The sequence below is a fragment of the Phyllopteryx taeniolatus genome, chromosome 18 (genome assembly GCF_024500385.1).
Source record: "Phyllopteryx taeniolatus isolate TA_2022b chromosome 18, UOR_Ptae_1.2, whole genome shotgun sequence".
NCBI classification, from domain to species: Eukaryota; Metazoa; Chordata; class Actinopteri; order Syngnathiformes; family Syngnathidae; genus Phyllopteryx; species Phyllopteryx taeniolatus.
In genome coordinates, this window is record NC_084519.1 from 17,854,828 (window position 1) to 17,864,607 (window position 9,780).

Genomic DNA, 9,780 nt, shown 5'->3' on the forward strand with positions numbered 1-9,780 from the left:
GTTTTTTTGCTGAAAAACAACCTTGCACTTTTGGCAATATGTTTAATATAAAAAAGACAAACACATATACACAGGGCGTGTTCATATTTAGAACAGTTGCAGCAACAATTGCAGAAATGCAAATATCAGGTGTTTTTACCCCAGGACCAAAAGGCGTTTTTAACACTCCCCGTTGAAGAATTCTCCTTTTAAAAAAATACCAAAGTCTCTGACTGCACAGAAAAAATACAAAAAGTCAACAGTAGAAATAATTTCCGATAATGTACAATTATCTACAACTTTATAAAACATTTTTTAACCAGCGCTAGGAAGAAAGCCTAACTGACTAGAACATGGTTTGTGAAATAAATAAATACATAACAATTCTACGAATCCCATTTTGGCACGAGAAGCCGATGAACAACATGGAGAATTTTGTGGCAAAAGACTTTCAATTGTGAACCAACGTTTCCGTACGATAAAACTGGAGGGTGAGAACAATGAAGGTTCCGGGCGTCCTTCCACTGAGCTAATAGCGGTGTACGCGTGCGCTAGCGTTAGTGCGTGCACCTGGCTGTGGAGAGCGAGCCCTCACACCGCGTTGGTGTTGTTGGCCGCGAACGCGTGCAAGTTGCCCAGCTGGCTCAGGCCGCTCTGGATGTGCGCCACGTGGATCTCGACGTTGTTCTGGAAGCAACTTGAAGCGCAGCGGCGCAGAACAAGGTTAGTAACGACAACAAAAATCTACTAAAAACCAGGGTTGCAAAATTCCAGGAATTTCCAAAGTTGATAACTTCCATAGACGTCAATGGGGGGGTAAAAAAATTACCAAATAAGGCTAGGCTTTTAACTTAGTCACTGCCGTGGACGTTTATATTCGTCAACCAGAATCAAACCATTCACAGTCATCAACAAACAGATTTTTCAACAGGATGCAGCTTCTCTGCAAAATTCCAGTTTGTAAACTGCAGTAATGACTAACAGATCCCTGTAGATGGCGGCATTGTATCCGCTTTGGATTTGAGATCAGGACAACTTGAGTAGAAAAAGCTTAGGGTGTGAATTTTGGCTAGTCACCTCGATTATGAGGGAGAGAAATGTTTAGGCATGTATATTAATGTATATGTATATATTTATGTAATGTATGGTAGAAACCGTATGTGTCGCATATTCAAAATAAGTTTTGCGACGTTTTCTTATGTGTCTCTGTATCTTTGTATGTTTACATTTTAGTAGTATCATAGCGATGCGGATAATTTTGGTTATGAAAATCCCGATATGAAATATTGATACCGGTTGATACCAGAACAAAATAGTGTGTCGGGTGCTAAAGTTCACACTCCTGTCCCGGCTTTCCATTATCCCCTTTCACACAAAGAACAATGTCGCATGTCCCTGAGTAGCCTAAAAGGGGAAAAGGCAAAGATCAAAGCTACCTGAGGTTGGAGGGATCGATGGATGCTTTGATGTCGTTGAGGGACTCTGTTAGAGATTTGAATTCAAATGAATTCGGGTCTCCTCCGTCTGCCAGACACTGGAAAAACAAAAGCATTCACATTTTGTAAGAAAACAAATTCTGCCTCGCATCAAGTGGCTCCACAAACAAGCAACCCGTAGATAAGACTCCCACCTTGATCTGCAGCAGCAGAGCCGTCAGACGGGAAACGAGGTGTGTGAGGCTGCCGTTGGTCACGCTCTGCAGGTCGTCCTTGGACGAGTCGCTCAGCTGCACCATCTGCTGGGCCTCGTCCTCGCAGTGCCGCCGCAGGTCCGCCGGGTGGTCGGCGGGAAGCGTGCCCTGATCGGTAGAGAGCTGTGGATGCCACATGATGGACAGCCATGAAGAATGGAAGAAGGATTATGGTGAGTAAGCAACGGATATTTGAACACAAACTGTGTAGCAACACGTAGACAGACAATAAAACAACACTCAGGCGTACTGCCCACTGGTGGCCAAGGTGCACACACCAGAAGGCGCACGATGTGCAGTTGGAACGGAATAATGGCCTTCCCATTCATTTCAATGGGGAAAGATGATTTGAGATACAACTGTTTTAAGGTACAAATTAAATTCGTAACTAAAGGTACCACTGTAAATCTTTTATTATCTGCCTAATTTTAAAAAATGGTAATACTGCCACTGCACCGAGTTTCTCCGCCCATGAATTGGCGGCTTGGCTGGGTCAAGATCTGCCATTTTCAACTCAACGGCCAAAGGGTAAGCAGAGCTGCAATGAGTTTTGAAGATGCACCGGTTAGCCTCTGAAAAGCAGCCCGTACTTAAATGTTCGGTGACATTGTCGGCGTAGTTAAGCCACTGTAACATTACGCAGTTTGAACATTATTAACACTGCGCGTAAATACAGGAAAATCAAACAAAATGTACAGAAATAATCATTCAATTAAAATGTACAGCATATAAGATAAATACAAAAATCTAATACATTTTTCAAAACGACCAGTTCTTGCAGATTAAATGCAAATGTATCAATGATAAAAATGTAATACCACTGAGCTATACTTAGGCAGTGATTCTTTGGAGTACCACACTTCCCTGGCATAGAACATAGGACGCATGCAATAGAAAGCGAAGCAGCACTCCCGTCTCCAGCATTTCTTGGACAACTATTGACTTTACCTCGCAACAGAACTGCTGCACTTCGTGTAGGACTTTTTTGAGATCTTTATTGAGCTGCTCCAGCTCAAGCACGGTGGTCGCGTAGCGCTTCTGGAAGTCCAGTTCAATGGGCAAGGCATATGATTTCTGAAACACAAACGCAAGTCTGGCATTAACTCCCCATTTAAATCATAATATGAATCAAGTATCTCTTGAAGAAAGCGTTTGTACCATCTTCTCCGCTTCGGTGTTCATTTCTTTCAAGTGCTTAATGTGGTCTTTCTTGATCATCAGGATCTTGGACAACCTTGTCTAGTAACAGAGTGGGAAAATGTGTCAGCTTGAGCAGAATGTCATTCTAAAGCAGGGTACACGCATATTGACTATGTGGTAAACCACTGCCAGGTGTCTCTCAGTCTAAACGGTGATTCTGAGCAATTATCCCGTGGTGTTGGGTTTGTTAAGAGGGAAGCCTCCCCTCGATCAGCTCAGAGAACGGTCAGGGCCAAAGATCGTAAATGTTAAACCTGTTCAATATTTGCGATGGCAAATCCTTGTGTGTGCGGTCAATGCAGAGTTGGTCCGAGCCCGTTGTGGGTTGGGAGTGCACGCACATCGTATAGAGGAAGGCAGAACAATAAAAACGGGGGGAAAGTCCGACTTGACACCCAGCTGGCGTGGCCGCTTTAGAGCGCCTCGTTGCCGCAGCACGGTGTGAAGAAAAACCCTGCGACGACCCAGTGGGATATATATTCCAGCCACCGGGGGCTTTAAACTGATAGATTTTCGCAGCTCAAACATGTAATCATGTTTAGATGCAAGACAGATGCTAGCCTAGATTTACAAGACATTTATTTGCACTTTACACTGTTCTGGAACCACTGTGTATGTGTACCCCACTTAAGAACGTGTTTACCACTTGGACCAGGAACTTGACAGGAAACCCTCCCAGGGTGTCTCCGTCTGCACCGGGCAGTTTGTTCCTCCATGGTGACTGATTGATCAGAGGGTCATGATCCTGGGGTGAGGTGGGGGGGGGGGGGGGGAAAGCTGACATGATTTTTTTTTTTTTCTCAGTACAGTTCTGATGTTATGTTGTCACTATGACGTGCAGTACCATAAGGACGGGAGTAGTGGCGGACGGGTAGGGACCTCGAGGTGGAGTCATGAGGTTTTGCATGTAGCGCGTCGTCCGGTGCCTCTGGGCGAAGGCTGAAATGGGCATCGTCTCATTGGGCTCGTTGCTCTGGAAGGCGGACAGTCAGACAACAAATGGGATGACTAGCTGCTTCAAAATGTGTCGTCATTATAAAGTGAGTCAATAGTAATTTCTTGTCAGATATACAACTATGAAATGTGCTGTGAGCGATGCGGTCTCGCTGCATTGATCTAGCTGAATGTCAGTTGCTTTTTTTACATGGCACTGCTCATTCACTCCATGAACTAAGTCACCTTTTCTCACGATCGGGACACACTTCTCCTACCTACCGTGATACATAATGTTTAACGGCATTACCAAAACAAAGTTTTGGAATGGCCTTGCCAGAGCCCAGACCTAAAATCTGTCGAATTATTGCCCTCCCAACGTGACAGATTAGGGGTGCTTTTGCAAGGAAAAGTTAAGTGATTTGAAGTTTTAAAACTGGGTTGTGTACACTTTATCATGGTTATGGAATTGAACCCACTGCAATGTGAGTAGAAGACGCGGCAACCGTTGGAATGAGCGCGCGTGACTCACCAGAACTTCATAGTCAGGCACGTTGTGTGTTCCCAGGCCGCTGCGGTCAAAGGTGACGCGGTAAGTGGCGGCGCCGGTGTCCACCGCGTCGATCTGCCCGGTGAACAAGCCGTCGTGCACGCCTCGCAGTCGAGCTGTTCACACACGCATCGGAAGAAGTCACTGCTGCCGGATTTACGCTGCTTGGTCCAATTGACAAGATTTTTTGTTGCCGTCGAGCGGCGGCGTACAAAAGGCAAATGTCTCGGTTACCAGTGACTTTGGTTCCTATGATGAGAGGGAGTGGGATTTCTTCAGGGAGGTCTTTGCAGTTGGACACGTCGGACAGTTTTCTGTGCTGCAGCAGGCGCATCTTCTGTCTCTTGTGCCCAAGCGCCGTCCGCTCCTCAGCAAAGAACGCCGACGAGCACCTGGACAAAAACAACGGGCCCTCCTCAATTCTTTAACTGCAAACAGTTGAGAGGCTCAGAAGAGTGGCAAGCGGGGGCGCTGATGTACCGTCTGGGTTTCCCCATCAGTCTCCGGATGGTCCCCCACTCCACTCGCGTCAACTTCCTGGTTTTCAAGTTTGGGAAAGACTCCTTCAGACACAAACAGAATTCATTGTCGCCCTCGAAAAGAGGCCTGCAAGAAAAATTCATAAAGGAAAAAAACATGTCGTATGAAAAGTTCACAAATGAATTTCGAATTCGATTACGAATTAGAACAATCAGAACAAAATTAAATCTGATCAAAATAAATAGAAAATTCACTGCTGTTCAAGAATTAACCACTTGCATAGTGTACGCTTTAAATGCAGGCAATTTTGAAGTTTTAACATGAACTGTCATCCAAATGTACGTTGATGTTAAAATGCATCAGCCACAAAAAGTCAAAGAAGCAAAAGGCATTTGATGTGCATGAAATATGCATCCATTATGGCACAGGTGTCAAACTGGTGGCCCGGGGGCCAGATCATTTTATGTGGCCCGCGAAAGCAAAATCAAAATTGCTCATTGTATTCCGGTGTAATACCCTTGAGATATGTGCAAGCATTTTTTGCTACCAAGCCCCCTTTGAAAAGAAATATAATAGTTGAAAAACATGTTTTTATAGGCTTCTGATTTCAAAACTGGCTATTCATCAATGTGTTGTGTATACTGTATGTAATTACAGTGTATGAGGTAATCTTTCATTTATATGGGTTCACAGTTGTAGCGGCCCTCCGAGGGAAGTCATAACTACGATGTGGCCCGCGACAAAAATGAGTTTGACACCCCTGCATTATGGTGATACTAATGAGGACAAGTGCTATACAGAAAGGAGGAACGAATGTTGTCATTTGAAATTGTATTTTGCGGGTTAGTGTTTCGTTTACCTGTCAATATTGGAATAGAACCATTCGTAGATGCACCACTTGTGAGCTTTGGGCAGCTTGAGGAGGTTTCTTAATCTCAAGCCGATTCTCTGCGATGACTTCTTAACAAGTGTCACCACATTGGAAAATTTCTGCATAGAAACACAAAAACCAGGAATGACTGACCATTTATCCATCCATCCATCCATTTTCTGAGCCGCTTATCCTCACAAGGGCCGCGGGAGTGCTGGAGCCAATCCCAGCTATTATTGGGCAGGAGGCGGGGTACACCCTCAACTGGTTGACTGCCAATCGCAGGGCGCACGTAAACAAACAACCATTCACACCTACGGGCAATTTAGAGACTTCAATTAACCTACCATGCATGTTTTTGGGATGTGGGAGGAAACCGGAGTGCCCGGAGAACATGCAAACTCCACACAGGCGGGGCCGGGGATCGAACCCCGGTCCTCAGAACTGTGAGGCAGACGCTCTAACCGTGCCCCCACCGACCATTTAATAGAAGGTTAATATGTTGATTGTGTTTTTTGTTGTTGCTGTTCCTTCAACCTGTGGTGTGGTATTGACCCTTTGGCTCCTTCGTGGTGATCTGGAAGGGAGACGCTGCGGTGGATGATCATCCTCGTAGCGACTCCTCTTTGAGCCTCGGGTGGGCTGTAAAAACATGGATGCTTATGATGATAATATTTTCATATTTTGTAATGTACCTGTTATAGTAGTAACCCAAATGTCTTGCCGTTTCCATGGTGAGGGTGGACTGGCGTCCCCTGGTGTTGTGAGCTCTCGGGAAGATGTTCTTTTCATTCAGACTGTTGGACAAACTTCCTTCTGTGAGGAGATTCGGAATATAAATCAGAAGCAGGGTTTTTACAGGCTCAAATTGAGGCAGAACATTCTGATCACTTTCACACACACGTATACCATGTCCACTGTTATGGTCAAGCAGGGTAGGAGTCAAATTCTTCATTGGTCATTTCCACATTTTTTTGTTTTTTGCCATCGCAACATATTAGTTAACCGATAACACGTACCGCAATGTCGTGACTGTGACGAGTAGCATTGTGTAAATGTTTTTTTAGAGTCTAGAACCGTAAATTGAAGCAAGCATTACTGTAATGTGAAATACTACCTTGGTACAACCATATCTGCTTGTACTGATTTTTGCTCATTTGGTCTTCCACATAGCTTGAGCCAATGTAGATATTTCTCAAAGTTGCTTTTCAGTTTAGGAAAGGAAATAAATTTGACACCCCGTTTGGGTTGCTCAAGATATCCGTCAGCCGTTACATCAATGCTTCACCGTGATTTACACCGGAACAAACTTTATACGCCACCTCGACAAAGCAGTTTTCTACAATGATTTGTAACACTGAGCGATCGTCTGTTCCAGCAGGCTTCTAATACATCACAGATGTCGACATTTTAGACAAGAACAACCTTTATATGTTACATTAACCAAAGTTGTGTTTCACTTTGAGTAGGTTTCTTTGTCGAAGGTAGTGTTTTTCCGGAAATGAAGTGTGCAACAAGTTTTTGAGCCAACAGTTGGAGTTATGGAGTTAATTTCGCTATGATTTTTTTTCAGGAATAAAATCCTTTATTTAACAGGCCCGTCATGTCTGTTATGCGTTATGTGGTATTGCTGTTTAACAATACAAAAGCATGTTTTGATGCAATAACTGAATTAATCAATGGTATAATCAGTAGAATACTGAACTGTAAACATATTTGATAACTGTAGCAAGAGGTGCAACAATTAATCGATTAATTCATCATCAAATGAACCAACAACTATTTTGATATTAAATGTAAAGAGCCATTGTTTAACTTCAAGTAGTAGTCCAAATACAGACCAATCCAGTAACTGAATCATAATCAATTTCTAGAGAAAAATATTCAGTTTAATCCATTATGGAAATAATCGTGATTTGCAGCTGTGAAATATAATACCTGTAAGTGACATGTAGTTGTACCTGAAGCAGCCTCAGAAGTGTATATAGCAAACTAGTAGCCCTTTGCATTAATCAGTAACCAAGAAGTAGCTCGCAGTTTCAAAAAGGTTGGTGAGTAACATCACTCCCTCTCGTGTCATATTGCTTTATTATTTGGTTTGGTTTAATCATTAAACAATACAAAAATAATGTGTTAATAAAGTCACGTGAAAAAAATTAGGCAATACATTTTAATGCAAAATAAACATCCGTCTGTTTATACAATTATTGGATGGACTAATTGATGGAACAATCAATTCTAAAAAATATTCGATAGCAGCAGCACTACCAGAGAGGTTCCTCTCTCTTGTCATCATGATCAGTCCACGTGTTACTACCATAAATTACACAACATTTAAAAAGAACCAGTCCACACTTCTGGGTGAGAAACATTTGGATTTGGAGCTTTTGACGATATAAAATATGGTGTCATTCCATATAATAATAATTAGAAAGTTGTTTTAGGATAGGAGGGAATGATTCCCATATCGGAATAAAAAAATAAACCACATACCTTTTAGACTGACAAGTGCCTCTGCCGAGGAGCCTAACCAAGAGAATAGGAGAATTACACCAATTATTGTTGTTGTTGTTGTTTTTTTAAACAAAACGATGCCTGCAAACAGTCGCTCTTTAACGAGCGACCAGCCCGGGTCGCCTCCAGTGAGGCCTATGCCGAGGATCGAGCTGTCAAGCACGGGTAACGTTACGGCGACAGCTGGGTGGACAACTGAGACATTCAACTGTATTGCAGTGTCATAAATAATAACAATAATTTCCTTCTGTGTGTGTACAGTACACCTCGACTCAAGCTATTAGCTGACAAATGAACGGCCGTAAGAACATTGTATCGAAATTAATGACATAAAGACGATTAAATAGGAAACTTAATCCAGTACGTGTAGCACGGCGAGCTAACTTTCTTAAGCGTGATTGTTTTATTCCACTCGGGACAACACGGAGGTCCTTTCGTTATTAGCGAGTGCTTGTTAGCGGCTAGGCTAACGTCATTTGTTTACCCAGTGGAAGTAACAGAAACTTGACAAACTCCCGTGTTAGCTGTCGTTAGCCTCTCGTGCTAGCCAGCGTTAGCTTGGCTGAAAAGACCGGTGGTGTTAAAAAAAAAATGTTCCTAAAGTCTTTCTAAACTGAATAGAGGATGTAGTTACATGGCAGTGAGTTGCGGGGGCTAACAGCGGGAGTTGCGGTGGGAATAACAAAGCGAAAGTGGGAAGAATTTCGCCTTGTTTGACTCACTCTCGTCCAACAGCTGCTCCATCTCCGCCATCTTGAAGTAGCCGCGCCGCTTTTTCAAAGAGCTTGTCTGTCAAAATGCATTCTGGGTCGGGACGCTGCTGCCCGACCACCGCTCCACTAATTTATTTCTTTAAGCCTTTAGTACGACAAAGTGGCATCAAGTGTGGTTAAGTGTTGTTCAAATAATATTACCTAGCATTGGAATGTCACAACATGCAAATAAATGCTCTATTTAAAAAAATAAAATGAGTGCCACTGCATTCATCCAGTATTTTACACATATTTTCTTCTTTTCCACAATGCATTACTATCACATTTGCCAAATCATTTGCAGAAGGTCAACACATATAGAATTTTGACCGGCAAATATTTGCTTGGTTATTCCCGACACATGGGGAGGGGGTTCCAAGTCACAGATACTACAGTGTAGAATGTGAGCATGACCACCCCAAGTGGACAAAAATAATACTTCCAACTCAGATCTATATTTTGGATTGGTAGGCCTATTATGCAAAATATTTTTTATGCGATTACTCAAATAATCAATGGGGTGATCGTGTACAATTATTGCCTCTGGAAATATTCCATCGCCCCAGCCCTAATAGGATGTGTTTAAAAGAGTATGGAAAAGGTTAAGAAGCATGTAGGGAAGGTCATAAAGCTTCAAAAAAAAAAATATATATATATATATATATATATATGGTCGCTACTTGGCAGATTTTCTCTATTGCTGGGGGTTCTGAAACATAACACGTATAATAAATGAGAGAATTGTGTTTATACTTGACAGTTTTGTTTAGTGGTGTGCATAGAGATTTTTCTAATGTAAAATTTGGCTTAA

The 9,780-nt window shown here is 42.7% G+C and overlaps 1 protein-coding gene across 3 annotated transcripts; it reads right to left on the reverse strand.

The window, feature by feature from the left end:
• Positions 1-22: 22 nt before the first annotated feature.
• lin9 (lin-9 DREAM MuvB core complex component) lies at positions 23-9,044 on the reverse strand. 3 transcript variants are annotated; one of them, XM_061754223.1, is made up of 15 exons: positions 8,940-9,044; positions 8,197-8,229; positions 6,428-6,519; positions 6,241-6,345; positions 5,692-5,822; positions 4,833-4,958; positions 4,587-4,744; positions 4,335-4,468; positions 3,714-3,842; positions 3,513-3,614; positions 2,828-2,908; positions 2,618-2,743; positions 1,610-1,792; positions 1,416-1,513; positions 23-676 (listed from the first exon to the last, which is right to left on the reverse strand). In XM_061754223.1, exons 1-15 carry the CDS (start codon positions 8,968-8,970, stop codon positions 571-573), a joined length of 1,635 nt encoding a protein of 544 aa, XP_061610207.1. In that variant the 5' UTR covers positions 8,971-9,044; the 3' UTR covers positions 23-570. The 3 variants fall into 3 exon arrangements, with proteins under 3 accessions (XP_061610207.1, XP_061610208.1, XP_061610209.1); XM_061754224.1 differs by having other exon boundaries at positions 8,852-8,978; XM_061754225.1 differs by lacking the exon at positions 8,940-9,044 and adding an exon at positions 8,702-8,720.
• Positions 9,045-9,780: the final 736 nt, after the last annotated feature.

Coding starts and splice junctions, on each gene's coding strand:
- lin9 (XM_061754223.1), bottom strand. CDS start 8,970: ATGGCGGAGATGGAGCAGCTGTTGGACGAGA. Junction 4,745..4,832: donor CTGATGGGGAAACCCAGACG/GTACATCAGCGC, acceptor GTTTTTGTCCAG/GTGCTCGTCGGCGTTCTTTG. Junction 2,744..2,827: donor ACACCGAAGCGGAGAAGATG/GTACAAACGCTT, acceptor TTTGTGTTTCAG/AAATCATATGCCTTGCCCAT.